This window comes from Notolepis coatsorum (genome assembly GCF_963971535.1).
Source record: "Notolepis coatsorum genome assembly, chromosome: 16".
NCBI classification, from domain to species: Eukaryota; Metazoa; Chordata; class Actinopteri; order Aulopiformes; family Paralepididae; genus Notolepis; species Notolepis coatsorum.
In genome coordinates, this window is record NC_140180.1 from 4,933,834 (window position 1) to 4,949,708 (window position 15,875).

Consider the following 15,875-nt stretch of genomic DNA (forward strand, 5'->3'; position numbering starts at 1 on the left):
ATTTGGACAACCGGCTCATTCAGTGGACGTGGTCTGACTGTACACACCTCGGTTTTAAATGACAAGCGTTTATATATAGGCCGTATTTGTTTAATCTTGTTATCAATACGTAAGTGAGGCTAGATTTGACATCACTCTGTGGACGTGATCTTCTCATGATGGGACACAAAGGATTCTCGACACTCGGCCTGTTCTATGGCTTTGTCTTCTGTATTCTAACGCTGCACTTCGCTTATGGAGACCTGAGCTACTCTATACCGGAGGAAATGAAACGCGGATCTGTTATTGGAAACATCGCCAAGGATCTTGGACTGGATGTGGGCAGGTTGTCTTCTCGAAAGGCCCGTGTTGATTCTGAGGGGAATCGTAAGAAGTATTGTGATGTTAATCTCAGTACCGGGGATTTGATTGCAGTGGAGAGAATAGACAGAGACGGCCTTTGTGGCAAGAAGGCGTCGTGCGTTTTGAAACTGGAACTAGTGTTGGAAAATCCTTTAGAGCTTCAGCGTGTAAGTCTTCATATTCAAGATGTAAACGACAACTCTCCTCAATTCAAAGACGACACGATTCGAATGGAAATACGGGAGTCGGCAGATAAAGGGGCCCGTTTTCTCATAGAGGCGGCGCGTGATGCAGATATTGCGCAGAACTCTGTGCAAAAATACAGCCTTGAAAATAACGACAATTTTGTTTTAGCTGTAGGGGAGAATACTGTTGAACTGGTTCTTGACAAAGAGCTTGATCGTGAAATACAGCGGGAAATCATTATGCATTTAGCAGCAGTTGACGGAGGCTCTCCTCAGAGATCAGGTACTGTAGTCATCCACGTCACTGTACTGGATGCTAATGATAACGCCCCAGTGTTTAGCCAGGCCGTCTATAAAGCCAGTCTGCCTGAAAACTCTCCTCTAGATACTGTAGTGGTTACAGTGAGTGCTACTGATGCAGACGAGGGAGTGAATGGAGAAGTAAGCTATGACTTTGGACATATTGCAGAGGAGGATGAAAGACTATTCTCTATTGATCGTAAAACGGGAGAAATTAGAATAAAGGGCGCAACCGATTTTGAAGAAGTAGCCTCCTTTGAAATACCAGTGAAAGCAAGAGATGGTTTAGGGCTGACGTCATATGCCAACGTTATTATTGACATCACTGATTTAAATGATAACGCCCCTAACATATTCATGAAATCCCTGTCTAACCCCATTCCAGAGAACGTGCCACCTGGTACAGAGGTGGGCATCATTAACGTGCAGGATAGAGACTCTGAGAATAACAGACAGGTCCGCTGCTCCATTCAGCAAAACGTTCCTTTTAAACTGGTTCCCTCCATCAAGAACTACTATTCTCTGGTGACCACGGGAGAACTGGACCGTGAACTAGTGTCTGATTACAACATTACAATCACTGCCACCGACGAGGGTTCTCCACCTCTGTCCTCGTCTAAAAGTGTTCAGTTATCTGTATCTGACGTCAACGACAACCCACCTGTGTTTGAGGAACAGTCCTACAGCGCCTCCGTGACTGAAAATAACAAACCTGGCTCCACGTTATGTTCCGTTACTGCTCGAGACCCAGACTGGAGACAGAACGGTACCGTGATTTATTCTCTGTTACCTGGTGAGGTGAACGGTGCCCCGGTGTCCTCCTATCTATCTGTTAACGGAGACACAGGGGTGATCCACGCTGTGAGGTCGTTTGATTATGAACAGTTCAGGAGCTTTAAAGTCCACGTGATGGCCAGAGACAACGGTTCTCCTCCACTCAGCAGCAACGTGACCGTCAGTGTCTTCATAACGGATGTGAATGACAACTCTCCTCAGATACTGTACCCCACCCCGGAAGTCAACTCCTTCATGACCGAGCTGGTCCCCAAAGCTGCGCACGGGGGCTCTCTGGTGTCCAAGGTGATAGCGGTGGACGCGGACTCCGGACAGAACGCCTGGCTGTCCTATCATATAGTCAAATCCACTGATCCGGGACTTTTCACTATTGCTCTCCACAGCGGAGAGATCAGGACACAGCGGGACATTTCTGAATCTGACAGCATGAAACAGAACCTTATTGTGGCAGTGAAAGATAACGGACAGCCCTCTCTCTCTGCTACCTGCTCCATGTATTTACTTATCTCTGATAACTTGGCTGAAGTTCCAGAACTGAAAGACATGTCTTATGAGGACAACAATTCCAAACTGACCTCTTATCTGATCATCGCGCTGGTGTCCGTCTCCACCTTTTTCCTGACCTTCATTATTATCATCATGGCTGTGAGGTTTTGTCGCAGGAGAAAGCCCAGACTGTTGTTTGACGGAGCGGTCGCCATCCCCAGCGCATATCTCCCTCCCAATTACGCAGAGGTTGATGGCACAGGAACTTTACGCAGCACGTACAATTATGACGCCTATTTAACCACGGGTTCTAGAACCAGTGACTTCAACTTCGTCGGATCTTACAATGACAACACGATGCCTGCAGATCAGACTCTGAGAAAGACTCCTGCTGACTTTGCTGAGGTGTTTGGAGACTCTGATGGTTCCCCTGAGGTAGGACTCATTCATCTCTCTGTTCAAAACATTCTAACAGGTGTTTTTTCCGCACACATCATTACAGTTTGGTATTATCTGACCTGTATTGTGTTTGTTACAGTCAAAATAGTTTTCCTTTTTTAAAAGCCTTCTTCTCCATTATTTCCCATAAGCTAGTTTGATTGAACGTGCACTGGTTACCTTATGCTGTTGTAGAACGTTGGATCTACTTGTGAAGTGAAACAGGCAGAACATTTTGCAATATTTTTTTTTCTCTTGGTGAAGGCGAGGAATGAGATGTGTTTTGAATGGCTCTGTCCATGGTACTGAAATAGCCTGACGAGTTTGAAAAAAATACTCTGAAATGAAAAGCTAGGATTTAGTAACTCATATTTCTCTCATAAATGTTTAGCCAAAGTAGCTACTTAGTTAAACTTGCTATGATTCGACTCTGTCCATGGTACTGAAATAGCCTTAGATTAGTGTTGGTGGCTGCATCCACGTGACTTTCAGGGTTCTATTTTCTTCTTATCAACCAATGTGAACATGGCTCTCTTATAGGCCTTATTTTATGTCACTGTTTTGCATCTTAAAATCATTTGAATCCTTTTTTTTGTATATCTTATTACCAGAGCCATTTCTGAATGGTGTACTACATTGGCCTATACGTATATATACATACATTCTGCATAGTCAGTTTACGTTTACAACCTGTTGCAGTTCTTATCGAAAATGAAAGCTAATGGTACAAGTACCATGGAGTCATGTACTGAAATTGCCTGACGAGTTTGTGAAAAAAATACTCTGAAATGAAAAGCTAGGAATTAGTAAGTCATATTTCTCTTATATATGGCTAGCCAAAGTAGCTACTTAATTAAACGTGCTATTTTCAGAATTAACAGAAAATATATACATTTGCAAACGCATCTGACTGAACTAAAATTTACTTCACAAGTGACTATGCATACAAAAAATAAACAACTAATTCTACTAAGACGAGGACATCTTGGTTCCAAAGTATTTCATGTTCAGGAAAGGTGAATGTTTCTTATCGCTCTCCATGGTGCTGAACCAGCTGTTCACACCTCAGATACCTCCACAAGTGGTAAACAAGCTCTGTTGAAATTTCTGAAAGATTGAGCCTGTTATTGTTCTCTGACCTATATCACAATATTTGACAGTATATCTGTCTATAGTTACAATGAATAATGCGATGACGTTTGAACTTGATTTCATGCAGATCGTTTATGAAGCTTAAGGCTATGATTGACAGTAAGGGAATATGACCCTACTGTATAATTGTTCATGCTCTTTCATAATATGTCATTATGAGGAACAACTCACAGCGTTGCTGTTCACCAGCTCAGGAAGAACATGTATATCCACCATCCTACAGCTCTGTTGTTCAAAGCGTATTTCTGCTAATAGGCTCGTTGTGGATATTCGATCGCATTGCCTCTTTGTTTCCTCGTCGATGAGATGCTTGAATATATTCCGATCCCTTCAATCATTGCCTTCCATGCTGTATTTGGTTACATTTCCTCACAGTTTGAATGTATTCATGTTTTCTTGAATGAATACAGTTCCAGTGTGATTCAACTAAGACATAGGTCCAGGATCTTCATTATTTGACTCGTTCAGACTTGGAGATTCTTCATCATTATAACATGAACACCTTTATTCTCCATTGTTGTTATTTTCTGTTGTTTTATAAAGCCACCATTTTGAAAGGACTACTGAAAAAATACAGTTTTTATCAAGTTGTACGTGGACTTTACTCTATTTCTCTTTTTGAGTGGTGTGATGAGTGAATTAGCAGCGTGACCGTCCATGATATAGACATATATATGTACAGTATGTTTAGGACTTATGCAACGTGTTGCAATCTTGTCATTGTCTTCGTCTAGAATAATTTCGAGACGATTTTGGAATTGTTGAGGAATCAAAACGTTACGGGTCTCTTGTTGTGTGTAAAATAGTTACATGTGCACAATGGTTAATGTTATAGAGAAGTGTTTAGTGTTCACCCTTTTTCAAGTCAAACAAAAATATTTTGATAGAAAATCGTGATGCCTACTAACTAAGCAACGTTAATAGTTGTCAGTCATCAGGTCAGCCGTGATTTCTTGGATAGTCCTCATCTGGATGCTCTTATACATTTTGTTTGCACGTCTTATTGGCTTAACCTAAAGACGCTCATGTTCTGCCTTCAGGTTTACCTTTGTGTTGTGACTTCTTTTCCAATCTATCATAACAACATCCATTAAGTACTGTGTCTTTTCAAGTTTCAAGTTCAAGTTTCTTTATTATTTGTCATACAGAAATACAGAATACTTTGCATGAAATGTTTCTTTCTGTTTCGCTCCTGAGAGTGTGCTAGATAATAATAAGATAGTATAAATAAGTATGATAAGTAAAAAATAGAAAGTCAAGAAGTCAAGTAAACACAAGTGTAAACAACACTTGTTCAGTATACCTCTATATACAGTATGTACATCTGGTACAAAAATGATGAGCTATAGCTTAGCTTGTGGTGCCACCGTTGTGGTGGTGAGGTGCAATAAGGAATAAGGAATGAGAGATGTGCAGTTCCCTTACCAATAATATAAATATAAAGTGTAAAGTGTAAAGTGTGATAAAGTGGGTGCTACAGTGTGTTGTTTATTTAAAGTGAGTGTGTGTGTGCTGTGGGTGTGTTGCTGGCCTGTTCATTGTTCAATCATTGTTCACTGAGCAATCATTGTTCTTTGAGCATCCTGATGGCCTGGGGATAGAAGCTCCTTCTGAGTCTCTCTGTGCTTGCCATGAGACTCCGGTATCGCTTGCCTGACCGCAGCAGTTCAAAGAGGCAGTTGTTTGGGTGGCTGGAGTCTTTGATTATTCTCTTAGCCTTGAATGGTAGACATGTACATTTAGAATTTAACTTTACATTTTTATCAAGCACTTCCTACTTGTACAATCTCTTTCTCTCTCTCTTTCTCATTGTGTGGCTTTTTTGTGATATTTTGAATGGCTGTACATGGATAGTTCAGTCTTCTTGCCACAAAGCCTCTGTCCATGGTGCTGAATGCCATGTTCCCTCTGAGCATCTTCTCTAGGTTAAGGCAATATCAGTCGACTGAACATGTCTTGATTTGACAATGTGCAGTCGTATGGTTTATTTTTATTCCACACTTTAGTAAATGCTTTTATATATATTTGAAACAAATACAAGTGATTGTGATCATATAATTTCAGAAAGATTATGACAATTTATTCTGATATACTACTTTCATTAAGTGTAATATCTGAAATATACCCAGAGTGTCGCTGTTCACCAGCTGATGTGAGAGAGGATCACGTCTCCACCCACTGCTGTGGACAAATAGTATGCAGAGCAAAGGTGCCATTCGTGTGTAGAGGGAGGAATCGAGGAGTCTTTACGCGTATGGTGCTGATATATTGTTGACACGATTACACCCTTCCGTTTGGAATTATTCTGGAGTAATAACATCCATCAACTATAATTCCTTGCATGTGGCTAACACAGATCTAGAGGAACAATGGCGCACAAAGGAATATCACTGGTGGGCCTGGTCTGCGGCTTCGCTCAGTTCATCCACTTTGTCAGTGGAGACGTGAGCTATTCTCTCCCTGAAGAGATGAAACGTGGATCCGTCATTGGAAATATCGCTAAAGATCTCGGACTGGAAGTGGGCAGATTGTCCTCTCGTAAGGCCCGTATTGACACGGCAGTAGGACAACAGCGTTACTGTGAAATGGATCTAAACACGGGGAATTTAGTTGTCAGAGAGAGGATCGACAGAGAGGAGCTGTGCGGAGATAAGGTTTCATGTTTGATTAAATTTGAGCTGGTCCTGGAGAGCCCACTGGAACTGCACCGCGTTTCACTGCTAATCCAGGATGTAAACGATAATGCTCCGATTTTCCCAAAGGATACAATAAAGCTGGAAATAAGAGAATCAGCTGTTAAAGGAGCTCGATATCGCATAAATGAGGCCCACGATGCTGATATGGGACAGAATGCAGTTCAGAGCTACGATTTACAAAATAATGACAATTTTGTTTTGTCTGTTCGTCGTGATTCTGATGGAGGTGATAATGTCGAGTTGGTTTTAGACAAGGAGCTGGATCGTGAGAAACAGCATGATTTAAATATATTGCTTGTTGCAGTTGACGGAGGCTCTCCTCAGAGATCAGGTACTGTAGTCATCCACGTCACTGTACTGGATGCTAATGATAACGCCCCAGTGTTTAGCCAGGCCGTCTATAAAGCCAGTCTGCCTGAAAACTCTCCTCTAGATACTGTAGTGGTTACAGTGAGTGCTACTGATGCAGACGAGGGAGTGAATGGAGAAGTCAGTTATGAATTCAGTCGCATTTCAGAAAAGACCAAAAAGGTGTTTTCATTGGACAGTAAAACAGGACAGATAATAGTAGCAGGTCCAATCGATTTCGAGAGTGACACTAGATATGAAATGCGCATAGATGCCAAAGACGGATATGGACTTTCATCCCATGCTAAAGTAATAATTGATATAACGGATCTGAATGATAACGCCCCTGTAATATATTTAAAATCACTGACTAACCCCATACCAGAGAACGTGCTACCTGGTACAGAGGTGGGCATCATTAACGTGCAGGATGGAGACTCTGAGAATAACAGACATGTCCGCTGCTCCATTCAGCAAAACGTTCCTTTTAAACTGGTTCCCTCCATCAAGAACTACTATTCTCTGGTGACCACGGGAGAACTGGACCGTGAACTAGTGTCTGATTACAACATTACAATCACTGCCACCGACGAGGGTTCTCCACCTCTGTCCTCGTCTAAAAGTGTTCAGTTATCTGTATCTGACGTCAACGACAACCCACCTGTGTTTGAGGAACAGTCCTACAGCGCCTCCGTGACTGAAAATAACAAACCTGGCTCCACGTTATGTTCCGTTACTGCTCGAGACCCAGACTGGAGACAGAACGGTACCGTGATTTATTCTCTGTTACCTGGTGAGGTGAACGGTGCCCCGGTGTCCTCCTATCTATCTGTTAACGGAGACACAGGGGTGATCCACGCTGTGAGGTCGTTTGATTATGAACAGTTCAGGAGCTTTAAAGTCCACGTGATGGCCAGAGACAGCGGTTCTCCTCCACTCAGCAGTAACGTGACCGTCAGTGTCTTCATAACGGATGTGAATGACAACTCTCCTCAGATACTGTACCCCGCCCCGGAGGGCAACTCCTTCATGACCGAGCTGGTCCCCAAAGCTGCGCACGAGGGCTCTCTGGTGTCCAAGGTGATAGCGGTGGACGCGGACTCCGGACAGAACGCCTGGCTGTCCTATCATATAGTCAAATCCACTGATCCGGGACTTTTCACTATTGCTCTCCACAGCGGAGAGATCAGGACACAGCGGGATATTTCTGAATCTGACAGCATGAAACAGAACCTTATTGTGGCAGTGAAAGATAACGGACAGCCCTCTCTCTCTGCCACCTGCTCCATGTATTTACTTATCTCTGATAACTTGGCTGAAGTTCCAGAACTGAAAGACATGTCTTATGATGACAACAATTCCAAACTGACCTCTTATCTGATCATCGCGCTGGTGTCCGTCTCCACCTTTTTCCTGACCTTCATTATTATCATCATGGCTGTGAGGTTTTGTCGCAGGAGAAAGCCCAGACTGTTGTTTGACGGAGCGGTCGCCATCCCCAGCGCGTATCTCCCTCCCAATTACGCAGAGGTTGATGGCACAGGAACTTTACGCAGCACGTACAATTATGACGCCTATTTAACCACGGGTTCAAGAACCAGTGACTTCAACTTCGTCGGATCTTACAATGACAACACGATGCCTGCAGACCAGACTCTGAGAAAAACTCCTTCTGACTTTGCTGAGGTGTTCGGAGACTCTGATGGTTCCCCTGAGGTAGGAATAGGTTCAAACGTTTTGTTTTTTCAGACAGATCCCTAGGTTGCATAATACGTTGCACAATGTGTATTATTGTGATTGGTAAAATACTATATTAAACCCAATGACATATTCTTATTCATATTAGATTATAGTATATTTTCACTAACGCAAATGCATGTCCAATGTTTGTTGCTGTTGTTTTGTTTTCGAATTGATTTGAATCCTCTCTCCGTTGATTGTCGTAATACAATTTCTAAAGGTTTCTCCATTATATATATCTCCATAGTAATCAAATTAAATAGACTGTGTGAGAAACAATGTCATAGTAGACGACAGATAGGAGGATAGAAGGAGGTCATTGTGTCCTTCCTGACGCATAGTTTTCCTTCTGCACCATATACAGTGTCAACTGAAATATATTGTTGCCAATCCTATTCTTTCTATACAGTATTTGACCAGAGTAGCTTTCTCATGGTTCTATTTCATGCTTTCTTGGTCAGACATTTTTGTTATGGTATAGAATATGCATTTCCTACATATCCCCATGCAATGCATCCTCTGGCTCTTTCAGGTTTTGAGAATCTGCAGAAATAATAATAATAATAACTTTGTATAGCACTTTTCATACAGAAGTTGCAATTCAAAGTGCTTCACAACAGTAAAAAATACAGGCATAAGCGAGCATAAAAAAAGATGCACTTCTGCTTTCAGATGGAGTTATAGGCTAGTTGTCACAAGTTGTCCTACTTATATTTTAGCATTGGTTTTTAACATTTAATATTCACTTTGATTCACACTGTTATTATTTAATTGATTCAAATAAAAGAACCAATGCAAAAAGGTTACTTGAAAACACAAGTTAAGATAACGTTTTTTTTTTCTTTCAATGCTTTTTGCTGTGGGTATCTTCCTACACTGATAACATGTGTTATCAATTAAATCAAGTTCATAGGATAAGACATCAGGCATTTAAATATCAGTCCAATGTAACTTCAGTCCTTCATATTGTGTCTATGGGACAATGGAGTGTACAATGAGAGTTCTCTGTATGGAGGGGGTGCTATCCATGGTTCTGAAGGCTACCATTCTTTACTCACGAGAAGTTTGGACTTCCAGAAATGGCTGTAATTAGTGTGTCAGACAAATAGGAACATTAGTAGAGAAAGAGAAAGTGATTTGTTAAGCAAAAATGTGAGGACCTGCTTGAGCCAATAATCTATGTCAACTATTACAGTAAATTACACTAAGATCAACTTTATTTCTTTTACCAGTGCCTTTCATCTATGATTCTGGCTCCATTGCCAAATCCAATTTGCATCATACAGTAGGTTTGAGTCCAAGACATCTACTCTCAAGGCCAAGTAAAGTAACATAGTCATGATCATTGAGCTCAAGTTGAGTCACTAGTCAGTCTGAATTCTGGACTTTAGGAGTCCAACACTGAGGCAAATATACTAAGACTATAGGTCACTATTCTGTCTACCTGCTGCTCTATAGGAAACACTTTGATTAACAGGAACAATGTTTCCTCTGCTAGCTTTCATCTGCACATTACAATAAATTAAAAACGTTATGTATCATATGTTTTGTAGAACAAACAGCATTTGTGACTGATGGATCCTAACATTGTTGATGGCTGTTTAGCTTGTTTCTGGGGGTCATTCATTCTCTGCTAAGTAATGGCTTCAACAGTTTATAGTCACATCAGTGTATGGCTATAAATATAGGCTGTTTTGTCAATGCAATGCATGTGCATTATTTCTAATGAGTTAATGGCTTTCATCCTGATTTATTTCAAATTAATTGTAGAAAGCTCATTATTTGAATTACCTTGCAGCTTCAATCAATAATGATTATACCATTAGACATTCTCAGATATGTGAAAACGTATCTCATCTATTTTCTGTGTCACAAGGTGTGGTTGTCTGCTTGCCAACGTATCTCTCTCTGTCTGTCTCTCTGTCTGTATCTATATATCGTTTATTTGCTTGTGAACTGTGGCTTATATATCAGGGATTGTCAGTTGTTCCCTCAGTGACTCTGTCCATGGTGCTGAATTTCCATTCGATTCTATGCTCGACATTCAGTGGCATTTTTTTCTACTCGATCTTGGCACGTTAATTAACCATTTACTACTGTCAGCAATTGCACCAGTAACAGGTTTCAGTGTATCAAACGAGGTATAGCAGACAATATGTGCATGTCATTTATTTATATATTGTTTCGTAAGTATCAGTAGTTATCAGTAGGCAGTAGCTAGCCAAAGAGTAGGCCTAGATGAATTAAACTTGTTTTATGGATTTCATCGACCCCGTCAGTCTGTTATATTTCATGTGTACTCACGATGTCGCTATAGACCAGGATAGGAGTGGAATGGTCTGCCCACTGTCCTCATCCACCCACTAACGTGAATGAACACAAAGCCGAGGCTTCATGTGTAGAAAGCTGCAGAAAGCTGTGGTGGAAGGCCTTCCGTAGTCCTGGTCAAACATTAGGTATTATTGCTGGATCATTTAAACTCTTGATATCATCAACTGTATTCTGGATATCACTGCTGGATACCTGGTTATGAGGATGGCAGACGGAGGTTACTCGTTCCAAAGCTTCGGCTTTGTCTTATTTCTCGTCTTGCTGCAGTTGGCTCACTGCGACCTGAGCTATTCTATTCCAGAGGAGATGAAACCCGGATCTATTATTGGAAATATCGCCAAGGATCTCGGACTTGAGGTGGGGAGACTGTCTGCTCGTAAAGCTCGCATTGACACAGAAGGGAACGATAAACAGTACTGTGATATCAATCTTCGAAGCGGGGATATGATTGTTGCAGAGAGAATAGACAGAGAGGAGCTTTGTGGGGAGAAGGCATCATGTTTTCTCAAATTCGAATTGCTTTTGGAGAATCCCTTAGAGATACACCGTGTATCGCTGCAGATCCAAGATATTAATGACAATGCACCAGTTTTTCCGAAGGACATAATCAAGCTGGAAATTGCAGAATCGGCCGTTAAAGGAGCTCGGTTTCGTGTGAACGCAGCGCGCGACGCAGATATAGGCCAAAACGCTGTTCAAAGCTACACCCTGCAAAGGAATAACCATTTTATTTTGAATGTTCAAACGACAAGTGCTGGTAGTAAATATGGTGAGTTGGTTTTAGAAAAGGAATTAGACCGCGAGGAACAACAGGAATTACAATTATTGATCACAGCTCTGGACGGAGGATCTCCTCAGAGATCAGGTACTGTAGTCATCCACGTCACTGTCCTGGATGCTAATGATAACGCCCCAGTGTTTAGCCAGGCCGTCTATAAAGCCAGTCTGCCTGAGAACTCTCCTCTGAAGACCCCTGTTGTTACTGTCAGTGCAACGGATGCAGACGAGGGTGTGAATGGAGAAGTTACATATGAATTTAGCATTATGTCTGATAAGTCGAGGAAGCTGTTTTCAATAGATTCGATAACTGGAGAAATAATTCTAATCGGTAATATTGATTATGAGGATGGATCCAAATATGAAATGTTCGTAGAAGCTAAAGATGGATATGGTCTTTCTTCAGATACGAAAGTTATTATTGACATTACTGATGTGAATGATAACGCGCCTGTCATACATCTCAAATCTCTGACTAACCCCATACCAGAGAACGTGCCACCTGGTACAGAGGTGGGCATCATTAACGTGCAGGATAGAGACTCTGAGAATAACAGACAGGTCCGCTGCTCCATTCAGCAAAACGTTCCTTTTAAACTGGTTCCCTCCATCAAGAACTACTATTCTCTGGTGACCACGGGAGAACTGGACCGTGAACTAGTGTCTGATTACAACATTACAATTACTGCCACCGACGAGGGTTCTCCACCTCTGTCCTCGTCTAAAAGTGTTCAGTTATCTGTATCTGACGTCAACGACAACCCACCTGTGTTTGAGGAACAGTCCTACAGTGCCTCTGTAACTGAAAATAACAAACCTGGCTCCACGTTATGTTCCGTTACTGCTCGAGACCCAGACTGGAGACAGAACGGTACCGTGATTTATTCTCTGTTACCCGGTGAGGTGACCGGTGCCCCGGTGTCCTCCTATCTATCTGTTAACGGAGACACGGGGGTGATCCACGCTGTGAGGTCGTTTGATTATGAACAGTTCAGGAGCTTTAAAGTCCATGTGATGGCCAGAGACAACGGTTCTCCTCCACTCAGCAGCAACGTGACCGTCAGTGTCTTCATAACGGATGTGAATGACAACTCTCCTCAGATACTGTACCCCGCCCTGGAGGGCAACTCCTTCATGACCGAGCTGGTCCCCAAAGCTGCGCACGGGGGCTCTCTGGTGTCCAAGGTGATAGCGGTGGACGCGGACTCCGGACAGAACGCCTGGCTGTCCTATCATATAGTCAAATCCACTGATCCGGGACTTTTCACTATTGCTCTCCACAGCGGAGAGATCAGGACACAGCGGGACATTTCTGAATCTGACAGCATGAAACAGAACCTCATTGTGGCAGTGAAAGATAACGGACAGCCCTCTCTCTCTGCCACCTGCTCCATGTATTTACTTATCTCTGATAACTTGGCTGAAGTTCCAGAACTGAAAGACATGTCTTATGATGACAACAATTCCAAACTGACCTCTTATCTGATCATCGCGCTGGTGTCCGTCTCCACCTTTTTCCTGACCTTCATTATTATCATCATGGCTGTGAGGTTTTGTCGCAGGAGAAAGCCCAGACTGTTGTTTGACGGAGCGGTCGCCATCCCCAGCGCGTATCTCCCTCCCAATTACGCAGAGGTTGATGGCACAGGAACTTTACGCAGCACGTACAATTATGACGCCTATTTAACCACGGGTTCTAGAACCAGTGACTTCAACTTCGTCGGATCTTACAATGACAACACGATGCCTGCAGACCAGACTCTGAGAAAGACTCCAGCTGACTTTGCTGAGGTGTTTGGAGACTCCGATTGTTCCCCTGAGGTAGGACTAATTTATCTCTCTAATCAAAACATTGGAACAGTTCCCCCCCCCCCCCCCCCCCCCCGCACACAGCATTACAGTTTGGTATTATCTGACCTGTATTGTGTTGGTTACAGTCAAAATAGTTTTCCTTTTTTAAAAGCCTTCTCTATTATTTCCCATAAACTAGTTTCCTTGAACGTGCACTGGTTACCTCATGCTGTTGTAGAACGTTGCATCTACTTGTGAAGTGAAACAGGCAGAACATTTTGAAATAGGTTTTTCTCTGGGTAAAGGCCAGTCCATGGTACTGAAATAGCCTGACGAGTAAAAAAAAAAAATACTCTGAAATGAAAAGCTAGGAATTAGTAACTCATATTTCTCTCATAAATGTTTAGCAAAAGTTGCTACTTAATTAAACTCCGCTACAATTCGACTCTGTCCATGGCACTGAAATAGCCTTGGATTAGTGTTGGTGGCTGCATCCACGTGACTTTCAGGGTTATATTTTCTTCTTATCAATCAATCTGAATATGGCTCATTCATCTCTCTGTTCAAAACATTATGAGTCATAATTTATGACATGTGTATTTCTGTCATGTCATATGCACAAATCCTTACTTAATTTCTACATAATGTCCACTGGTTACATACTACTGTTGTAAGAAGTTGAATCGACCGCACTTATATCAAAGAGGGAGTATATTTTGAAATAATTGTTGCTTTGGGTGAATGTGAGGAAGGGACGTTTTGTTTAATGGCTCAGTCCATGGTGCTGAAATACACTAGGTTCTTGTCGGTGGCTGGATTCACATGGTTTCCAGGTCTATCTTTTCTTCTCATCAATCCATGTGAATATGGCTCCCTTATGACTGATTTGATGGCACTGCTCTGTATTTCAAAATCATTTGAAGATAATTTTTTTTTGCATTCAACCATCCACACAGGCCTTTCTGAATGCTATATGGACAATACATTTATATTGTACTAATGCTTAGAACTAGCTCACATCCACACCTGGTAACTTCACAATGTGAGAGAAAGAACACACACTCTAAGAATCAACATCGAAACATAATTTTCTGATTTCGGTCCAGTGCTTTATTATCTTGTGTGAAACTACATCATGATGTGACTTCATAACTTGTCATTTATTTCCTTCACTTATAGCCAACTTTTGATGCACATTTCCACATGTGCATATATTCTACACACTTTTCCACCTGATATAATGTTTTAATATGAAGATGTACAGTGTCTAGATAACTTCAGTAAACCACCTTATTAGATGAACACCAAGGTGACACAATCTTATTTTCCATGGGTTGCAGCGTTCTATTAGAATTGAGGACTATTCAGCCTTCTTTCCAAAAATAGGAAAATAGATTACAGTTTGAAATCCAGGAAGGAGTGAAGTTTTCAGTTCTGACGTATTTTCTACAGCATAACATTGTTCTCTGTGCTGCAGCTGTTATTCCCCTGATTATAGCAGATACTGTCTTTATTGTGCTCTGATCTCATTTTCCCAGATCATAGATGAAGATTTGTTCCCATATTAAATGTCCATCTGTTAAAATGAACATGCTTTCTCAAATAGATTAATGTTGGCATGACAAAAAAGTATTTTAAAGTATCAATTAGGTTGATAGCTAAAATCTTGAGCAAGATTAATACCAGTTAACATTTGATGGGCCATATTTCAATATGCTATACAATTAAATAAAACTATTACATGACAAACCGTCCTCAAAAATATAGATCATTGCAAATGTTTAAAAAAAAGACTAGTCTTTAGAGAGCAGGCAATTTCAACAGTATTCAATTTAGCGTTTCCCCGAAATGTATAGTCTATCAAGAAAACGAGAATATGTCAATTTTGAATCCAACCTTTATTTTTTTTAGAACTATATTATTTGTATTAACAGATATGATTCCATGTGCTTATTAATAACATATAAGATAGCACATTGTGAACTCCAGGATATTTACCTTGCCCTCTATAAAAAGTGTTTGTATTTAGGTGACAGGCTTGCAAGGTAGACCTGTAGACATTAGGATCAAAAGCTATTACATCTGATACATTTCATTGTGTGGCCTTTTTTGATGATATGTTATAATGAGGGGGGGGGGGGTATTGCAGAAGTCCATTCCCCTCACCGATCAGCCTCTATCCATGGTGCTGAATGATATGTTCACTCAGAGAGTCTCTTAGGTCAAACCAATGGCAATATCGAGTCCAGTTTAAATGTATTGATTTATCCCCAACTGTTTAGCCTATTCTATACTTTCATATACATTTTGAATACATAGGGACGTGATTTGTGATCAAATAATTTCGGAATGAGTTTGGTAATTTATTTCGATTTTCCAATTCCATTAAGTGTAATATCTGAAATATACCCAGAGCGTCGCTGTTCACCAGCTGATGTGAGACAGTATCACGTCTCCACCCACTGCTGTGGACAAATAATATACAGAGCAAAGG

The 15,875-nt window shown here is 41.3% G+C and overlaps 3 protein-coding genes across 3 annotated transcripts; all 3 read left to right on the plus strand.

Moving 5' to 3' along the window:
* Positions 1-158: 158 nt before the first annotated feature.
* LOC311242475 (protocadherin beta-15-like) lies at positions 159-3,665 on the plus strand (the record flags this gene model as incomplete). Its single annotated transcript, XM_084331438.1, has 2 exons — positions 159-2,583; positions 3,601-3,665. 2 exons carry the CDS (start codon positions 159-161, stop codon positions 3,663-3,665), a joined length of 2,490 nt encoding a protein of 829 aa, XP_084187564.1.
* A 2,402-nt stretch (positions 3,666-6,067) lies between these two features.
* On the plus strand, positions 6,068-8,503 carry LOC311242476 (protocadherin beta-15-like; the record flags this gene model as incomplete). The annotated part of the gene is made up of 1 exon (XM_084331439.1): positions 6,068-8,503. One exon carries the CDS (start codon positions 6,068-6,070, stop codon positions 8,501-8,503), a length of 2,436 nt encoding a protein of 811 aa, XP_084187565.1.
* A 2,514-nt stretch (positions 8,504-11,017) lies between these two features.
* On the plus strand, positions 11,018-14,949 carry LOC311242477 (protocadherin beta-15-like; the record flags this gene model as incomplete). Its single annotated transcript, XM_084331440.1, has 2 exons — positions 11,018-13,450; positions 14,920-14,949. 2 exons carry the CDS (start codon positions 11,018-11,020, stop codon positions 14,947-14,949), a joined length of 2,463 nt encoding a protein of 820 aa, XP_084187566.1.
* Between the last annotated feature and the right edge of the window lie 926 nt (positions 14,950-15,875).